The 21,302-nt window shown below is 35.2% G+C and overlaps 1 protein-coding gene across 2 annotated transcripts in view; it reads right to left on the reverse strand.

The window, feature by feature from the left end:
* Positions 1-21,302, reverse strand: part of BCKDHB (branched chain keto acid dehydrogenase E1 subunit beta) — a 110,948-nt gene that overhangs the window by 63,944 nt on the left and 25,702 nt on the right. For both annotated transcript variants that reach the window (XM_071444151.1, XM_071444142.1), the window contains exons 6-8: positions 20,347-20,455; positions 13,801-13,898; positions 11,585-11,695 (exon numbers count right to left, since the gene is read on the reverse strand). In XM_071444151.1, coding sequence (XP_071300252.1) covers positions 11,585-11,695; positions 13,801-13,898; positions 20,347-20,455 — 318 coding nt within the window. The remainder of the gene's footprint in view (positions 1-11,584; positions 11,696-13,800; positions 13,899-20,346; positions 20,456-21,302) is intronic.

Below are 21,302 nucleotides of genomic sequence, written 5' to 3' on the forward strand. Positions count from 1 at the left end.
TAAAGATCAGCACTTCTGTATTGCCAAAAAATATTTTATTCCTTTAGAACACAGATGGTGAAAGCTCAAAACTTCATCACATCAGCAGCTTCCTCTGTACTTTGCTGAATCATCAGATCCTCAATTGTGTCAGTTCTGATATTACTTTAGGTGATAATGAAATAAATACTGAATTAATACAGGAGAGAGGGGGAAGGTGAGTCTTCTACAAACCTTTATTTTGACTTTTTCCCAACAAAAAAAAAGGTAAAAAAAGGTATTTTATTCTAGTGTGATACACGTCAGAAAATTTATGCTGATGACTTGAGCAAAACAAGTTACAATTATACTAAATATGTGAGAACTACTGATGTCACAGAGAAAAAAAAATATATAGCTAAATTTATCTTTTCTATTAAGCAAATCCCAGTGTGCTACTAAGTAATTTCTGAAACAAGAAAGGGTCCATATATTAGCTTTTCAATTACCCCAAGTAATTGCCTTAGAAAATCTCTACACTTTGAAACACTTCAGTATTGCATCTATGCAATTACATATAACAGCCAAAATTTTTCAAGTTTAACTTCAACATAGATACATCAATCTTGATGATACTTAGATGTCTAGATCATCAAGATGATACTTTAAATCTAGACACATACATACCCAGTAACATATGCATTAACTATTTCAAATATATTTTGATTGTCCAGTAGAAAGGACAATTTACAAGTGACTATGCAGACAGATCACTCTGAAAGATTCATTTTCTTTCACTGGAAAATAAAACTGTATTACCACAAACTGCTGACAGTGTTTTAAGATCCAAAAATCACATCTTTCCCTAGCCAATCTATTATTTAAAACATCACTGAGCTTTTAGCCCAAAACATGACAGTATCAAGACAATTTTCTAATGTCAGCAAAACACCATAGCTGGTAATCAGAAATTAATTGTTTCAATGGGCTTGTTAAAGTGCAACATTTTTTCCCATCATATTGCAAATGGTTCCATACTAACATGTGAAAACTAGGTCCCACTGCTGAGCTTAATAACCCAAATTTTTTTCCCCTCAACACCATTGTCCCTGTAAGAAAAAGCAGATAGAAAACACACATCTTCTAAATTTAATTTTAAAATTGAAATTTTTAAGAGAAATGCTTTAAAACTTTGAAAAAGTTTTAACAAATCAATGTTTCCCTTTATTACTAAAGTAACGTACCAGTTTAATGGCAAATAAAAAATAGATGCCACTTGCTCTTTAAACTCAAAACTGATTCCCCTTTTGCAGCAAAGCCATATATGTCCTTCTTCCTTAAGAAATCTGTAAGCTTCCAAACACAGCACTGTTGTAAATTTCAAAGTCTAGGGAGCATGTCAAAAAAGGCACCACAAGTGCCAGATGTGATAATATAGTACAGATTGGTACTTACTGGTAATGTGTTGACCACATACCAAAAGAGTGATTTTACAGTTTTGTCATGTGCAGATCACGGAACTTATTAAAACTGGCAATATGGGGGTTCTCAGCTGGACAGAGAAATTAGAATGCACATTTATAGCACAATCATTATACAGTAACCAAGTGGTATTAAATTACCACTTCCTCTTTTTCTCATCTAGAAAATTTGATTAGCATTCTCTGTAAACTTTTGTTAAGTCTTAAGCTACAAGACACAAACCAAAGCACAGTTCCAATTTACAGCACGCTTCACTGCTGATCCAAGTAATGTGACTACAGTTTAAACAGAATACTGCTTAGGCAAGTTAATAAATACCTCACATATGAATCAAATGGAAAAAATGAATTAATTGCATAATCTTAAACTTATATCATGGCAAGCATTCATTATGCTGACAGCTTCCTCAGTAGGCTGAATGAACAATTCCCCTCACACCACACATTTGAAAAAATTTTGAAGATTATTCTTATGTTTAACATAGTTATTTTAGATTGCTTCAGATTAAGACCTTCCAGTACTTTATTAATTTCTGACTGCTTTTCTTATATGTTATTCTTCATATTCTCTCATCAATGAGATGAAAAATCAGTCTGAACTAGTTCCCCCTAAAGACTTTTTATAACTTTATGAATAAAATCTCTTATTTTCAATTAAATAAATTGGCAAAATAACTATATAATGCCAGCTCACAAGATACTAGGTTGATTAATGGCAAAAGCATTTGCAGAATAATCACACAAGTAGAAAAGTAGGGAAGAACAATGTCAAGATAGTAAAGGAAATTTATTTTGTACTAATATTCACAAAAAGCAGAGAATACCCAATTTCCCAGCAGATTTAGCACTGTAGTGAGATTCATTATGCAGTAAGTAAAATCATACCACTTGCAGTACTACAGATGGGTAGTTCTTAGTCAAGTCATGGGTACAAGAACAGGACATGAATCAAGCAAATGACAACATTCCAGCACTGCCAGTGGAATCTCCTGCTTTTTCTCAGATGTCACTGGTCCATCCTGCATTTCCTACCACTAAGGCTAGGTTTTTTCCATTCTTCTCAAAGTAACAATGATGTATACATGCCACAGCTCAAAACACTTCCTTTCTCTTGGCTACTCATTTTAACTAGTTTGTACTTCAAGTACAAAGACTAGAAACTGTTGTAACACATCTCTGTGAACCAAAAGGGTACCTGAAGAACAGAGCAACAAAAGCACTAGTAAATGTTGCAACAGTCATTCCTCCTGCTCTTTGTGTCTGGGAGAGACTAAGACAACCCCTGTAATCAGATACTTCTTTTCCTTTTTTTTCCCTTTGTGCCTAGAAGAATCAAGGTGAGTAACAGCAAAGCTTTTTTTCAGCACAGAAAACAGAATATGCTCAGATGCCAGTAAAAAACAGGTGCAAAGATCTCCAGAGATCTTAAAGGGCTGATATTAAATGTAAATTAGATGAGCATCTTCCAAGAGATGAAGCCACATGGTGTCACAGCATTATTAATCATTTGCTGTATCCACCATACAAACACCAACAATCTAAATGTAATTTAGCCAGGAGCAAAATTTCAAGCAGAAGAGACTAAGAGTAAAAGTTAGTCTCTGTCCCTTGAAATTGTCATGTGTTGTCTGAAAAAGAATACCCTGCACAACAGGCAGCTTTTGAGTTCTGTAGGGTTAGATCTATATAACAATTGAACAGAAATCACAGATGAGAGGGAAAAGCTGCTAAAGTACACTGCTAAAATGTAGTATCACAGAAAAATATAATTAATTATTTTGTTTTATATTTTCCTTTTATGTTAAAGTTCTCAAGAACTTTGAAACATACAAAGTTTAGGATTCTCAAAACTGCACATCAAGTGAAACAATTTCTGCAGTAACAGCTTTACACATCAAAAGCATATTTTGCAAACAAAAACCTAAGAAAATTAAATTAGTCTAATTTGTTTCTGGAGAGAAAAAAAAATGCAGACATGTTTTTTTTTCCATGTTAAACCACTATATAACTATGTAATAACTAAATACATGCATCTCATTCTAGGACATTTTCTGTGACATTACAAAACAATTTTTTTGTTTTCTATATCCACATGCAAAAATAAAATGTCCACCGAGCCCAGGCAAATTTTGTCTATTCTATCATATTATGAAGTGAAATATCATAAATTTCAGGACAATGCAAATTACATACATAGGAAAAGTAAGCAAATTGCAAGGTTTTCAGATTACTTCAACCTCCATATGATAAAAACAGTAGTAGAAGACTCATTAACATATAACCAGAATTTCAATATTTCAGTATGGTAAAGGTCTTAATGTATCTCAGAGCTATCAAAAATTATATAACAAGAAGTTATAATACATATAACAAGACAGTAACTGTTCTATCATAAGGAGTCAATAAAGTAATCAGATATTCAGGATTTCATGCATTAGTTCAGCCCACCAGATTGCAGGGAGCAGAATTAAACAGCCCAAAAGAATTTCAAGAGATTTGGGGTATTTTAGGAGTACTCCATAACAGCTTGAAAGAAAAAGTTATTCTCAAATAGACTGAGTTTGTTTAGAAGAAACCCAATCACAAATTGACTGTGCTGAACACTGTTGTGTGGCAGACAAAAAATGAAAGCAATCTTTAAGTACAGACTCTTGAACACAAAACAAAGATGAGAGGGTTAGGAAATATTTGTCCAGTTCCACATTAGTAGTATCAGAGAAGGTAGCAGCATAATGAAAACCAAGTAATACCAAGTATAGCTCTAAGACCTTTGGAAAATATCTGAGTATATATATCTTAAAGAAAAATAAAGCCTTCCTATAAAAAAATTCTAAGTATATTTACCTTTGAAAATCTCTGTAGTCAATGCTTTTATTATAAGCATTTCAGATGGCCTTCACTGTGAACATAAAAATACTTACAAGAGGCTAAATACAATGCACTGTGCTATTAATAAATGCATATTGTTAGACAATAATTCAGTAAAAAGTAGGTTAAATCTTGGCATGATGAATTTCAACATTATCTTTAGAAGTACAAAATTATTGTAGAAATACTTAAAACTTCATTCTCACGGGGTAAAGGTTAATAAAGCACAAATATGAAGAATCTACAGCATGTGAATCCTAAAAAAAAGTAGTCTAAAAGAGCAGGTAGTAGTCTAGTTGAGCTGGCTCAACTAAGTGATAATGGCAAGATAAATAGCTACAGACATTTAAAGAAAGGCAATACTGTAGAGAAGCAATAATTATGTCTGTGGAAGAATGATTCATCTATAATCACCATCACAGAACTTCATCCCAACTTCCATTAGAATTCAATCAGCACCACTTGCAAGGAAAAAATAAATGCACATACTGGAGCCATAAAATAGCTTCTAACCATAGACTCTGTACCACTACCCATTTATTTGCATAAGTGCCTTTAAATCTGAATGTTGTAATACATAATGTGAGCAAAAGGGAAAAGGTTTGATGAAGAACTGATGGACAGTATCATCAGCACTATATGTTAAGAGAAACTACTCACAAATTACTTTTCTCCACCTATGCTTTTTTCTAATCAGACTCTTTCTCACGTATCACTTGTCAATATATAGGCAAAAAGACTGAGAACTATTTTTATATTGGGAGGGAGAAAGGAGAAAACAGAATTATATATAGACAAACACCTTGGCACTTGGGTACTTCCCTTGAAAGTCAAGATGCATAGGAACAAAAAACAAGAATTTTTTGTTTCAAAGAAAACAAGAACTTTTTGCTTCAAAGTTTTCTTAAAACATAAACAAAGATATCAATAATTAGTTTCTAAAATGGTTCTGTATATAATCTCTTAACTTTAAAAATGTCTGCCTCCAAGTATGGCTCCAGCGTTCTGCTTCTGGAAGCCAAGCAACAGTCCACAGCACGCTCTAGTAACCTGAAACTACAAGACCAAAAGACACAAGTTTCTTATGGAAACCGTGACAAAATTAACTGTCATCATGCAAGCAGTACAACTTTAATCATATTTTATAGGTGCAAGATCCATTCAATAAGAAATCCAAGGAGCAACATGTAAAATGGCAAAAGATCAAGAACAGATAGCCAAGAAACATAAATCTGATCCCAGGATACCTGTGCTACAATTGTACAGTTCAATGCCTGGTGAGTGTAGTTAATGCATAAAAAACCCACATCAGGGTTGCTGATCTTGATTTTCCTTTTATTCACAGTCCAAATAGATGAAGTAAACTTAAAGGAATGGAACAAGCTGGTAGACCTATAGGTCTGCTAGGACATGCTGCCTATTAAGTATAGGACATGAAAGATGTACTACTGAAAATTATTCACTGATGACATCTGACAAAAATGCCACTTGTGCATTAAGGATAATGCTTCAATACATGCTGGAAACCAAAGCTCCCATCAAGAGCCTCGATGAAAAACAGGCACAGAGTTTGCTCCATCTGCATTACCCCCTGGTTCCCTCTGTGCAACTCTGTATTTCTTTTGCTCAGATTTGCTCTTTCCAATGAGTAGCAGATGTGTTTGGAGCCTGACAAGCATTTTTGCTGACCTCCATGAGGGGGTCTGCAGAATCCTTCCTGAAGAGGAGTAAAGTAACACCGAGTGCCCAGAACTACATACATGCCTTCACTTGATTGTAGCATAGGGTCCTAAAGAAGCAAATTCTGAATTACTATTCTCAACATTTCTTTGCACTAAGGTAGTAACCATTTAGAGACAGTTAAGATGAGTAATTAGGTATCATTGTGTATGGCAAATACTTGCCTTCTAAATAATTCAAAAAGGTAAAAATGTGCATTTGCAAATTTTCACTTGCACAGTTAAAATGGCAGATTGCTACTGATCGGTTCAACATTTAAATTAACATTCTTGCCTCAGTTCAGGGTGAAAAAGCTACAGTAACTTGCACAATCCTTTAAGAGTACTCAATCCTGAGCTAGATTTCCTACTTCCAGTAACACATATTTTTCAGTATAAAAAACACTACATCTACAGAATTTTACCCTGAATGTGACCAATGAAGCACTGGGAAGTGTGCCATGGACTTTTTAATCAATACCACACCACCCAGCAGTTTATACACAGGAAAGTCCACACAGCCTAATCTATTCAACGTGTCCAAGCAAATCTGTTAAGTATAGTGAAGGAAATAAAACTTCTGTTTGAAAATTTCATTTCTGAAAGGGAGAAAAAGTGTTTTTAAACAGTTTTGTGGCTTATAAATAACCAATTTTATAGACATTTCATATATCACTCATGTTTCAGTTTTCTGAGCAGTGTCCTTCATGGCAGCTTATTCTTTCAATAATAACACAGCAAATCAATCAAGTAGTGGAAAAGTGTTACCTGTCTGGATTAGGAACTGACATCTTTGCTGTGGCTGCACTAAATGCAGATGTCTGCATGCACATGCAACAGCTGAGGAGTCAGCAGAGCATTTAAGGCTTCTTTATCAGCAGGATATGTTGAGAAACACATTAATTTCATGCATTCATGTTTACAGGTGAAGGTATAATGGGAAAAAATCACTCCTGATCCACATGAATAAAATACACAGATACAGGATGATGTCAGAATAAGCACAGGGAAAGCATTCTCTCCCTCAAAAAAATAAAAAAAAATCAACTCTATGGACAGCTAGCTCACCTCTTTTTGAGTTATAACTGCTTACCACTTATACTCTAATCCTAGTGAATAAAACAAGAGCTATAGTCAGAAATCAGTCAAGATTGTCAAAGTAAACAAAAGATCTAACAAATTTCTCACTGACCACAATAACATTGTGCTTTGAAAACTCATACATAGACAAGATGCTCAGTAATCTAAGGGCAGCCTTTGCTGTTACACTTCCTAAGGAAGCAGCTAAGGCAGCACATAGTCTTTGAACAAGCTTGTGTCAATTTTTTGACACATAACAAAACTTTTTAAGCTGGTTTATACAGCTACATATTGGGAGTTGATGCTGAGTTTACTTTCAATCCTGCAGGGAAAAAGCACACGTTTGCTTTTGCTCCATTTTTCATTTAGAAGCAATATCCTGGGAAACCTGTGCATGTACAATCTGTACAATCTACCCCATTTTTCTTGTGAAAGACCTAAGAAAGATTACAGATCAGCGTGCATTTTAATGTACAGAAATGTATGCTAAACACACAGATTCTTTACTTTTATCCTAGTAAAAATGTCGGATATTTTTTAAACAGCCCAACTACTTATGTCCTTTATGTCAGCAGCAGGTGTCATTTCTCAGGTGCAAAATTAGAGTTCAATTTGCCTCACCTAACTTCAGGAAAATTACAGTTTCCCTTTTTTTAAAAAGGCCAAACTTTTAAACCATGACATTTCCAGAGGCCAATTTATCTCATGAAAAAAACAGACTGCTGATGCAGTTGTGGAAGTATCCTTTCTCTAGAATAGCCTTATGAGCTCCTGTAACTTCATTTCTCTTTCATTTCTCCTTCTTAGACATCTGAAGATCAACAAAAGAAAAATCTAGCCCCTGTTTGCATGTTGACCTATTCCAGGAATTGCACCAAAAAGTTTCAATAACTGCTGGGATCCATTAGAAGTCCATGGTAGTCTGCTCCAGGCAGGTGCAAGCTCATCTCCTCATGCAGATGACAAATGCTAACCTATTTCAAAACTGAGAAGAATCTCAAAATCTTAAAAATGCAAAGAAAATATCAGTAAAATTAGGCAGCAATTTTTATTTATGCTCACTGTATTTATTCTTTATGTTTATTTATGTTTCTCTCAGAGATATTTATTCACAAACGTGCTCATAGGAGCAATGCAAAGTCAAACAGATGCTTAACTTGGCTAGAAGAGGCCTCTGCTGGCAGTTGTGAAGTACAACTTCTCATAGTTCTAGGAAATATGCATTTTGAGGACATAATTTTCTGTATTGAAAAAGCTACAAAAAGCAGACCAAACAGTTAGATGTGCAGTGAAAATCTATATATTAGTGCTCATCTCCAAAGCACTAACAGTTTCAGCCCATCCCTCTTCATGGCTACACCACAGCTGTCAAATTAAAGTTGCATGTATTTCCAGCTAAGACTAAAATGACAGCCTTTACTGATCATAAAGGACACCACTCCCAGCAGTGAAACTGAGGGATGTATTTTTACAGCAAAACCCAAAGTCCTGGTCTCCAACACCACACAGAACTCCCATCAACCATGGACCATGCATTCCAGCACCAGCAGAAAAGCAATAAGGTTACAGCATATTATGTGCACCACCATCTGCATCCAACAGGACAGACAACAGACACATTTCAAACACACATGTGAGACAAGGAAAAACAAAAAACTGGCTTGATGTTTATGAGTCCTGACACAAGTAATAGTCAGCAACAAATAGTCAGACCTGTAACAGCTGATAATTTGCTTATTGGTTGGACTGGAGTAAAAGTAATTCCATTATCATTTAAGAGCTCACAGAGAGAACATAAGCAGACCAATGGACAGCTGAGGACTTTCTCTGGAATGGCCAACTTTTCTATTTATCTTTTGGACCTTGACCCTGGCATCTCAGGATGGGAATAACAAGTCACGTTACCCAAACTGATGCTGTAAGCCACTGTTGACTACAACAGCTGCCACAAGCAATTCCTCTTGGGATGAGACTAGAGCAAGCAGCTAGAACTGTGGTTCCACTCATCTGTTTACACAAGTAATTACCTTAAAAACTGTCCAGGATGCAAATTAAATTAAAAAGTTTCAGTGTTACATAATGCAACCAACTAATGCACAAATGCAAACCACAAATTATTTTCAGCTGAGCAAAACAGACAAGATCTAAAGAAGAAGAGAATATTTCTCCCATCAGACCAGCCAGCATACAGCCAAACTAACATAACAGCAATGCTAACTAAAAACATTTACTGTTTGGTATTTATTATAATAAACAGCTGAACTGCCTAGCCAACAGGCACTATACTTTTTTTTAAATGATTCTCTTAATTCTTAATAGTAAACATATTAACAGATTTAAAACAACAGGTCCATCTATTCCATCTTTTAGAGATATGGGAAAGCTCTCCTACAAGGAAACACTAAGAATTGGCATTGTTCAGCCTGGAAAAAAGGTTTTGGGGTGACCTAATTGCAGCCTTCCTGTATCTGAAGGGATCCTACAATAAAGATGGAGAGAGACTTTCTACAAGAGCATGTAGTGACAGAACAAGGGGGAAGAACTTCAAACTGAGAGAAGTGTTAGATTAGATATTAGGGAAAAAAAAACACCTTCATTGCAAGGGCAGTGAGGCACTGAACAAGCTGCCCAGAGAAGCTGTGGATGCCCCAGCCCTGAAAGTTCAAGGCCAGCCTGGATGGGACTCTGAGCAACCTGATCTAATAAAAGATGTCCCTGTCTATGTCAGGGGACTTGAAACTACATGATCTTTAAAGTCCTTTTGGACCCAAACCATTCTATGGTACTTTTATTTATGCTACAGTTACCTTAAAAGATGTTCAGGACAGAACATGAGCCAAAAATCTTCATGGAGCATCCAAATTTAAAGATCATATTTGTAAAATATTGAACAACTAAAACTCTGCACTTCCTCTGCACAGCTACATTTTTTCCTGATGGTGTTTCAGTGCAAGTCCAACCCAACAAAACAGATTTAATTGCTCTTTCAAAGAGATACTGTTTTCAAAGAATGACAGCTCAAATCTTCAAAGAAGGAAAAAAGAATTATCAAAAAAAAAAAATCATTTTACTTGTCCAGAAGAGATTGTAAAGGATTTATTATGGCCAAAATTTCACTTCATATTGATGACACATAACTCAACACATTTCATTTTTTACAGTTAGAAAGTATATCCAAGTAACAAGAAATACACTTCAAACAAAAAAATGAAAACACTTCAATGAAGAAGATCAAATTTTATGAGGCAACTCATAGCTACACATATAAGTACACAATTTGTAATACTTCCACAACCAGACAGCAGAACGCTGCCAATAGCAAATGCACAACATGGATCTTTCCTCCCATAATCTATTCCATCCCATCCCACTGGCAGCCCCTCAGATAAATAAAACTGAGGAGAAATACAAGCTTTGCCATAGAGTAGCAGACCAATGGCCCATCTTTCCCTTATCATACTTAATGTGTTTATATGTTACCTGACCAGAAGCAAGGCCCTTACTGAGCAAACACAGGATGACAGAGCACTTGTCTACACAATTAAGATATTCCAAGGATATAGAGTCAGATATGTGCCTGATCTGTCCTATTTAAACATCTGTACAATCTGAGTTAGCTGTACATGACACCATATTGCCTTAAATTAGAAACTGCAGGCAGAGAAAGTATTTGATGGAATCACACACCTTTTTCCAAGCCCATGGCTGCTCTCATCCCTGTGGTTAACTCAGTACACTATAGTTACTAGGCCTGAGTTAAGAAAGCTGCAGACATCTCTCAATCTTCTGAATAATTTGTTTAGGAGCATAAAATGAGCAAGTCAACCCAGCTTGAATTAGGACCCAAGGAGTTGTTAGCCATGGTCCTGCAGGGCTGTGGATTTGCCAGACTAAGGAAACTCTCAGCTCTAGCAGAAGCAGTAAGTGTTCTGTTAGTGACATCAAAGACTTCCACAAAGAAGAAAAGGACTTTCCAGTACCCAGGAATTTCAAACTAGGTAGTCTGAGAAGAATTAATGCTGCTTTTTCTCCCCAACTCAAGAATTCATATACCTTAAATCAAAACATTTATTTCTAAAAATACAGATAAACAACACTAAGGCACATTACTGCAGACCAATAACTAGATGAAGATCTTAATGTAAAATAGCAAGAAAAAGAAAATATAAAGATTTTCCCAACTCAGCAGGGATGTCAGAAAGACAAAGACTAAGAAATTGTGGAAAAGCAATTTTCAGGTGGAAGTCTGATTAAATCATACCCTCTGCTTGAAAGTAAAGAACATGTACTCTGACATTATTTTGAGCCCTGAAACATAATTCTCTTTCAATGCTAAAGTAAATGTCTGGTCCATGTAATGTGCATGTACTCTGCATTTATGATACAGAACAAAAATACAGAATATATACAAAGAAAAAAACATAGGTCTTTTTAAAACAACCTAGGTTGTTTTTAAATGAATATGTATCATTTCCTTACCTTGCAAACAGTCTCTGTATCCCATGGTAAGATGGTTCTCAGATCAATAACTTCACAGGACACACCAAGCTTTTCTTGAGCCATTGCTGCCACCTCTTTAATCACATGTACCTGAAAAAACAATGTATCATCACCAAATAATCTGAATTATGCAAATTGCTCTAAATTATACATCTGGAATACAAGCAGTAATTTAACACATCACCTGCACGTTGAGCGGGGATGTTTCTATTCAATAATAACCATTTAGTATTTAGTGCATTCTTCTTATTTAGTACCAAATTATTCCCAGTATTTTAGCACCACTCCAAAAACTCAATTCACTGAAGAACCACTGAGAACAAAATTTGCTTTCTAGAGAAGTGTCTTTCAGTGAAAAGTACCAGTCCTCACTATTTTTTTTAATTAGTTTGAATGAGTTTTGGAAGATTTTTGTTAGGATTGTAACTAAGCTAATACCCAAATACATCAGAGTAATGTATTTTAATGTAGCAGTCCCATGCAATCCTGCAAGAAGCATTAAATACATTCAGAAATGCTACACTCCACTACATCTGATCTTAGCCAAAAAGCCAAGAAACAGTTCTAGTAGCCCCAGTAACTGCTCTAACTTACTGAAACATAGCCAAGTGATCATCTCCAAAGCATTATCTTATGAAGTGCTAGGAGAAAAAGCGATTACTACAACCTGTAAATATCCAGTCCTGATCCCCACAGTCAAAGCATATAGCAGTAGCACGACATTAGAAGCACTTATTGCTCTTCCAACACATAGTTGAACACCAACAATACAAATGCTGCATTACCTGATTACTACAATTAACATTTTATTAAAACAAAAAAGTATTCTTCTCTAGCAGGAGGCTATCACTGAACAGGAATACAGATTATTGCCTATCCACCAGTCAAGGAACCTATTTAGTAGTAGTGAATCACAGTAGATATAAATCATCCACATCTACACCCATCCTTTACATAAGGTGTATTATGCTAAGAACAGAAAAGAAAGTAATACTCTACACATTCAAAACTGTATCTTGACATTAGGTTATAATACACTTTTCAGCAAAATGAATCTCAAGCATTGGTTTCCCTAAAACAAATATTTGCAAGCACATGCTCCAATATGGAAAATGAGAACTGTTACAACTCAGATTATCCTCCACAAATATCTCAGCAAGAAGCATTTGCTCATGAGATATGTGGGTAGAAAAATTTCAATATGATGTTGCCAATAAACTCTGGTGCTCTCTTTATTGTTAGAATATTTCACAATACAGATTTGCATTGTGGCAAATGACCTCCATCAAGCAACTCCTAGGCTTAGCTAAGAGGTTGAAGCCAAGGACCATCCCCACTAATCAATTTGGATGAAGTCATCTTCATCTTGAAGGCAACAGAAATTTAGCAACCTGGACATGGTCAGGCAGTGTCAGCTGCCTGAAGGTCAGAGGGCATTAATAAATCCTACACAGACCCCAACAACAACAAAAAGCACAAACCCAGAGATCAGGTCAAAACCCTTTTGTTACAAAAGTTGTAAAATCCTCTCCTCTGAAAGCTTCTCAGATACAACTAGGCCAAGAAGACAGTAACTTCTGATTAGTCCACACTAGACTCAAATTTCTTTTCTGTAATTCTGGATGAATTGAAGGTGTATTTTCTTAACAGCTTTTTCAGTATTTGCATATTTTCATCAGGGGGGCAGGGGAGGGTTGCCAATGATGTTCCTGAACAGCTTTGAAATGTAACTGTTAGAATCAAACCTATACCAATCCCTACTTATATTAAATGCCCCATGGATTTTTAACTTTCAACAAAGAGACCCAAGGTTCTTTAAATCATGCAGTGAAGATCTATACTTTTCTTTCAGCATACCATTTTGAACTTTTCTTTCCCACTACCTTCCTCAGAGTTACATCTCACTGCCCCATTCTTAAATCTATAATTTTCATAATCATAAAAAAATCATTAGCCTGATGCACAGGTACCTGTTCTACACTTCCAGAGTCATCTTCAACCAAAAATGGGTAAAAACTTACACAACAAAAACAGGTTTCATAGCAATTTAAACACTGGCAAACATTCACCCCAGCATATAGTGATGGAAGACACACACATTTTAATGTCTGGCACTTGAGTTTGAATGCAAACACCACCTACCCCCTAGCCCAGGCTTTGCTGGGTGGCAAATAGCTTGTAAGAGAGTTACTGACCTGAGTGCCCCAAGCAACCATTGTCACATCACTGCCCGTCTGCAGCACCTCGGCTTGAGACAGTGGAATGTTGTAGGGCTCTACAGGAACTTGTTCCACTGAAAAAAGAGAAATAGGGGAGAATAAGTATTAGATTCCTTTATTAGTCAATATTATCCCATAAAAACATACAGTAAAATGTTTCTTCACTGTTAGAGCCATCTAAAATAATAGACTAAAATTTCACTGAGTATGTTACTGGTGCCCAGTGACAGGATTAGGAGCAATGACCATAAACAAAAACAGAAAAAGCTTCACCTCAATATGAGGAAAAAACTTAATGTTGAGGGTGGCAGAGCACTGAAAAGGCTGCCCAGGGAGGTTGTGGGGTCTCCCTCTCTGGAGAAATTCAAAACCCACCTGGATGTGTTCCTGTGTCACCTGCTCTAGGTGACCCTGCCTTGACTGAGGGGTTGAACTGGATGATCTCCAGAGGTCCCTTCCATCCCTAACAACTGTGCAATTTTATTAGCATTAGACCAAAATAACTGAGTATTAGCATTCACTTCAAAGGTTTAGCTGCACTTCAAATTCTTTTTAATTAGACTCTTACAAATATGTTCAGTGTAGAGTTAAATTTCTGTTATATACCACAACAAGATTATGCATATATACACATGCAAAAGATAGTAATAAGTTCTGACATACATCCAGTCAAAATGTCAGCATCAGATTTGGAAATGGACACTGCTACAGTTGATTAAAAAACTCAAGTAACCACTAATTGATCAGAATTCTTGATTATTCTAGTAATCATCAGAAGAGTCTTGAAAGTATACTTTAATACTCAGACAAGAAGGATCATCTGTCCCAGCATCCTCCTGATGCTCCAAATATGGTGCTCTGCAGTTTTATGTTTAAATTGAGGTAAAAGGTTTTCAGAACCTACATAGGGAATGTCAGCAAGAACTTCTGATTATAGCAGTTTTAAATAAATCTAAATATTTTTCCTTTAAAAAATGTTACCTAGTCACCAAAAATACACAACAATTCAAGAGATAAGGCAAGAATTAGGCATCTTGTCTTCTCCTAAGACATTTAACATAGCTCCATTCAAGACTCATTTACGAGTATTGAGCTGGAAAAATGTTAGGTTAGGTCAGTTGTGCTAGTTTTGAATCAGTGCTCCAATGCACTATACATTGACTGGTTTAATGACTAAAACTATGATTAAAGACATCCATATATAATATTTTAGAAGAAATACTGCTTTTGATCTAAAGATGAACTTGTCTATGCATCAGCAAGCCAAATAATACTTCTTGAAACATATTCTCATGAAAAGTAGAAAAAAATAAATCTTCTAAATACACAGAAACAATATATAAAGAAAACACTCTTCCTTTTTTTGTTAACATATTTCATAGCTCATAAAATACTTATTGAGTTCCTGCTGAACAAAATTGCTTCTTGAAGTAACAATGAACAATCTCCATGAGTGATAGCAGTAGTGAAGTGGTTAGGATTTTTCCTTCCCTGTTATGGTAAAGACAACACAAGTAGAATGACCTAGGTTTCTTCCTGGCTTACAAGTTCCAAATGTAACTTCAAAAAAATAAAATAGCAAATAATTTTCAATCCTGGCAGACAATTTTCTTTTTTCTTGTTGATAATGATCTATAAACACCACGTATATTACAGAACCAGAGAATGGCTGAGGTAGGAAGTGACCTCTGGAGATCACCTAGTACAAGCATCCTGCTCTGTAATAATTTTTTGAATGACAAGTGGCTAGAAAAATATAGGGCTGGGAAAGAAAGGGAAAGAAATGCACATCCAGCAGTTGCTCACTGCACATTAGTGGCAGACCGGGTTTCTATGAATTTTGCACATTGTACAACCCTCAGGCAAGAGAAAGAGATCCTGAAAGATAATGAAACTCACAACTACACTAATTGGCATTGCATGACTGTCTTTGTCATGGAATGGTCACCTACATGAAACCTGGAGAACAAGAAACTTAAAAAGATACCACAGGACCTTCAAGTGGAAACCCAGGATACTGACAAGAATTAGAAGGTTCTGAAGAGAGGATGAGCCAGAGGAAGAACTAGAAGGTGTACAAGCTACAGAAATAAAAGCTTTTTCTCTGTGCAATGGTTTTATCCACGTAAGGAAAGGAAATATACAGTTACACAAATTAACTAATTTCTTACTATAGCTGAACCATTCTGCACTAAAATGTTCATTAAATGAGCTCATCTATCATACCTGACAATTTTAAATGGAAAATTCAGCTTGTCAAAAATTTACAGGAAAGTCCCATTTGGAAGAACTTTTCTTGATTGCTTTGCAAAAACTCCTTTCCCAACTAATTCTGATGAAAAATAGAACATGGAATTATTCTATTAATGTTCTTTCATAATAATTATCTAATCCAGGATAACAATGTTTACGTACAAAGCAGCCTGTTCACCTATTACTGAAGAAATCAAATATTTTAAATCAAATGTTTCAAACACAGATTTCAAATACAGCAATTAACAAAAAGTTGTAATTATCAGTGAAAAAGGGCCATGACAATTTTAAGAGGTTACAACATCTGTTGCATTTTCTAAAGGAGCAGTCTGAACAGCAGAAAGAAAATACGTGTTTTCTCATCTTACCTGCCTTGTCTCTATAACAACCACTGATGCAAGTTGTATTTATTTCTACACCACCAATGTCATATATAGTACAATTAAATGAAACTGAAAAGGTCAGAAAACATCAGAGTAGGTTCTCCACAAGATGTCTAAACCTGATAATGTCAATGTGACTCATCTTCTCCTTTGATTCATAACCATTATGTTCTCTTGACACTGCACAGGCTGTTAACACTTTTTATAAAACAAAGCCTCCTTTTCCTTTTTAATTCAGATATTTTCTTAGTATCTGATATTTAGGGGGACATCACTACAGCACTTTCAATAACACTATGATCTCATAAGTTAAATAGCAACAGAATTCTCTCTTCACACATGTCCTTGCATATTTAACTAGATTTTCACTCAGAAAGGTTTACATTTCTTTGCTCCTTCCTAATATAATTGAAGGAAAATTAACATACACAATACTTCTGATAAACACTTGTATGGTTATGTGAAAGAAGAAAGCATCTGCTACTTGAAGGGTGTCTAGACAAGGATCTTTACAACATAAAAGGGGATAATAGGAAGAGAGAAAAGCCATGAGGAAGGACACACAGGGAGACAGACCTTACCACAAAGGTTGAGAGTTGCAGTTACAAGAACCAAACCTGCTCAGTCCCACTTATTCATAAGGGGATGGGGAATATGGGAGTGTTTCTTTCAGTAAAGCTATCTGATGGGATGATAAAGTAAAAGGAGAAAAAATTTGCAGACATACATGAAGACAAATATGACTAAGACAAGAAACAAACCTTGTCAGGAACACTCAGAGAAGGGTTAAAATTTTTGGTGGCTGGAATGGAGTGGAAATGGGATTTTTGTCATTATTTTAGTTTAACTTTTTGCTTGCTTGTTTTAAACAAAGCATTATTAGCTTCAGGCTTCCTGAATAAGGACAGATACCCTGTCTTTTAAAGACTATCCCACCTAGAGTTTCTTTTCAACTGTAATTTCAAATATATCAACAACTCTGAACAAAATATCACAGACAAATATTTAGAGGCCTCATAGGAAGAAAGAAAAGTCCATTAGAGGAAAATGATGAGGCTCAAAAGCCTACATTAATTTTACAGATAGAAAATCTTCTTTCTCATTAACATCCTTATCACCTTAATTTTTCAACGAAGTCCCTACACACCCACTGTAACATCAGTCACAAAGCTCTCTGAACAAACATGTCTATTCACATGAAGCTAAAAAAAAAAGCTATGGTAGGGGCAATATAATTTCATTATTCAATGACTGAGCCATCATCATGGAAATAAAGAAACTTATTTTCATCTGGAACAACGAGATCCCAAATCTTAGGTGAAGTATTATACCATGCTAAAAAGGAAAAAAAAAAAAAGATAAATTAAGTAATAGAGGACAACTGATACCATTTTGTGTTCTTGTTTTGGAAAGCCTGCATGTTCCCAGCCTTCAGTAAACCCTGTACTGTTCTGAGACACTAATGAAAAGCACAATAAATACAGACATAGTTCAAGCTTACTAAGTCAGAAAATTGTACAGATTCAGAAACTTTCTCCTGCTAGAATCAACACATTCACATGGTGTGTTGTAAAAATTTTCTTTAGGAAACACAAGAAAGTCATATTTTTAAAACCCTTCTTTCCACCATTTATTTTATTCTTGTTTACCAGGTTTGTGTCTCATTGCTGCTGCATCTTGATCTTATCAATCATGATGGCCCCAGTGCATTTCTGAATTCACCAGGCCACCTGGTTTCTATGGTGGAATTACCAGAAACCCTGACTGTGGCCAGGAGAATGAACTCTAAGAGAGATCAATTTTATAGGAGAAACTCCCAGACAGCAGTCATCTTCCAGTCCAAGCTGACCCAACCCACAAAGGATAGTAAAGATGACAAACTAATGATAACACAAAGGTTCACAGTGAAAATAAACGGAAGAACATGAAAACCATTCCAAATAGTAAAATATTCCTGATTTACATTGTAGAATTAATAAAATATCCATGCAGATGAAAGAAGTTACCTGTTACAATCATCCCTGTCATATGTACATATACAACATTTGTTGATGCAAATGTACTATATGTACATTCACACATATGGTACATATATTTGCACATTTGTACATATAAATTTACACTTACACCACTAAACTGATGTTCCTAGAAATTTTAAGACAAAAAATATTGGTAAAGTCTCTGAAAATTAGCCATCAGAATGCAGGAGGAAATCACTGTCTTTCAGAAATTACCAACAACAGCAATGCTGTAGCTGGTTACTGACCAGCACATACATCACATTAAACACTATTTCAGCACGTCTTTACTCATGATTTCCATCACAAGCCTGATTTATATTCAATAAATGATCCAGTAGTTGCTTTACAAGTCATTTCCTCAAACACAAAAAACCTCCCTATTTCTCGAAAGCTGTGATGTTGACGCGCAGCCTTTCATGCCAATATAAAAGCAAGTATTTTATTAACGCTACAGTCTGTACTTGTGACTTGTAAATATGGGGAGAAGGGGGAGAAATACAGGCCTGTTTTAAAAACACTTCATTTTTTTTCTTTGTTTAACAGGTTTCAGACTCAGGCTCATTTTTCAAACTACTTTCTCTAAATGAATGGACAGAGGCCCTCCAGTTGAATTTTAGTAAGCCCTCAAAACACACTGAACTTAAGGAATGCAAACCCTATGAATATATCACACCCACCACTAAAAACAGGAGAAACTTAAAATAGCTAAAAATAGCTGCACTTTGAAATTTACATTGCTATTGGGATTTCTGGGCTTTTTTTTAAATTTAAAAGCAAATAAGCAGTTTTACCAGTAAATATCCTATTTGATTCTGAGTTATATTACTATTTCTTTGTAGTTTTGATGTCTGTTTTCTAAATTTTTCCCTTATTACTGTCTCTCTAGGAAGAGGATAAATTTACTTACAAAATGGATGCACTGATGGAAAAGTGCTGTTAAAAGGTCCAAAGCAAAACAGAAACATTTTGTCTCTCACTCAAATACAGTCCACACAGAGTCAACTTATAAACTGGACTGATGGATCAAGCAGAGTTCGCACATAAAGCCAAAGGACAGGGAAATGCTACAGGTAAGTCAGGGCTTCTGTTCTATTTTATCAGTTCCTCATCCTATTTCTCTGCCTGTCTCCACATGCAAAAATTTTAATCTGTTTTCTGTTCTGTCAAGTTTCTCTAGTCCAAAGAAGTAACAAGCTAATTTTTAGAACCAATTCAAACACCATCATTGTCAATTTCCACTGTTCCAATACGTTACATGCAACTGAGAGTTGTTTAAACTAATCTGAATCAGAAAGTTCACTATGTCTAAAAACAAAGTAATGGCAATCACATTTCCTTTCAAATAAGGTTGAAATCTAAATGAGGAGATTTTGAAGATTTTTAGAAATTAGGCATTTCAAAGAAATTTAAACTTTGAGAAAATGGTGATGGTGGGGCTCAGTTCTTTTGGAAAAATAAAAACTGATCTGGAATCTTTTTTTAGTATTTAGAGTTATCACAAGAAAGCAGTTCAAATTCTGCCAAATTTATACTGGAATTTGATAAAGAGTAATACCTCTTAGTTCTACTTCTTTTGTTAATCTTAGACTGTAAAGCATTCCACTTCTGAAGCTAATTGAGCATAATTGAACATAAATCTGACTGTAAATGTTTATCTTTGCAGTCAAACTTCAAGAATTTATTCAGTTTTCACAATTCCTCTAAAAACTCATCCCACTACATAGCTAATGTCAAGATTCCTACTGAAGTCAAAACAAGTCAAGACTTCTACTGAAGCATTGTTTTAGCTGAGGCTATTAATATATATGTGCAAAAAACCCCAAACATTGCTGCTTTACTGGAAAATACAACATACAAATCTTTACCTGCAGCTCTGTAAAGTATTTTAGGTTCAAAGAATATGCATGGATTTTTGTCCTCTATGCATGAGAGCAGCAGTCCTTTGGCCTGCAGAGGACTCCTTGGAATAACAACCTGTAAAAATATTTTTAAATAGTTTAGTTAAAATAGCAATTCTGCTAGAAACTTCCTCAATAATACTTAAAACTAAGCAATTATTTGCTTTAAACAAATCTACGTACAGATTGAGCTGTTCTTACAAAGTGAATTGACATCAGTGCTTCATTATTAAAGCACACTCCAAATTTTGAATTTTATTTTGTTCGCTGATGAGGCTTCAATAGTCCCCTCTATACAGTGATTGAAATACTAAGGTACTGTGCTCAGATAAGGTAGAACAAACATCTTAACAGTAACATTTGAGGTAAAAAGGAACAGAAGAATGTCAGTCAGATTAATATACATATATACATAAACTTAGTGAAATTAATGTAGATGTACAACAAAAAATGCAGCTGAATGATCCTCAATTACTTGGGTGAAAATTCATCAGAACAGACACTAAAGGTATTGAGACTTAGTCCAGTAAGTTTTGAAGGCTACAAAATGAAATAGTTACTTAAAGCTGACTTTCTTTTCTTACAGTAGAAGCTTGAAATTTGTTCATTTTGGAAATAAACAACCAATAAATACCTTAAATCATTATCAAGCAAAAAAAACCTAAGGCCTCCAGATGTAATCCAAATACTTGGAAGGAAACAGTATAATTCATTTGCCAACAGAAGAGTTAACTTTGGATGAAGTAAGAGAATTTCAATTATGAAAAGAAAATTACCAAATTATTGCAGTTTAAATGAAAATAGAATCCAAGAGCCAAATTCCCTCAAATCAAAAGAACCAATTAATTTCCATCCCAGAGACCTCAAAGAGCTGCAACATGCAGCATGAAGTCTACCAGCAAACATTTTTATAGCTGTGAAGT

Source organism: Agelaius tricolor, unplaced genomic scaffold (genome assembly GCF_023055355.1).
Source record: "Agelaius tricolor isolate 1412-34295 unplaced genomic scaffold, bAgeTri1.0.p SCAF_1, whole genome shotgun sequence".
Taxonomy (NCBI): Eukaryota; Metazoa; Chordata; class Aves; order Passeriformes; family Icteridae; genus Agelaius; species Agelaius tricolor.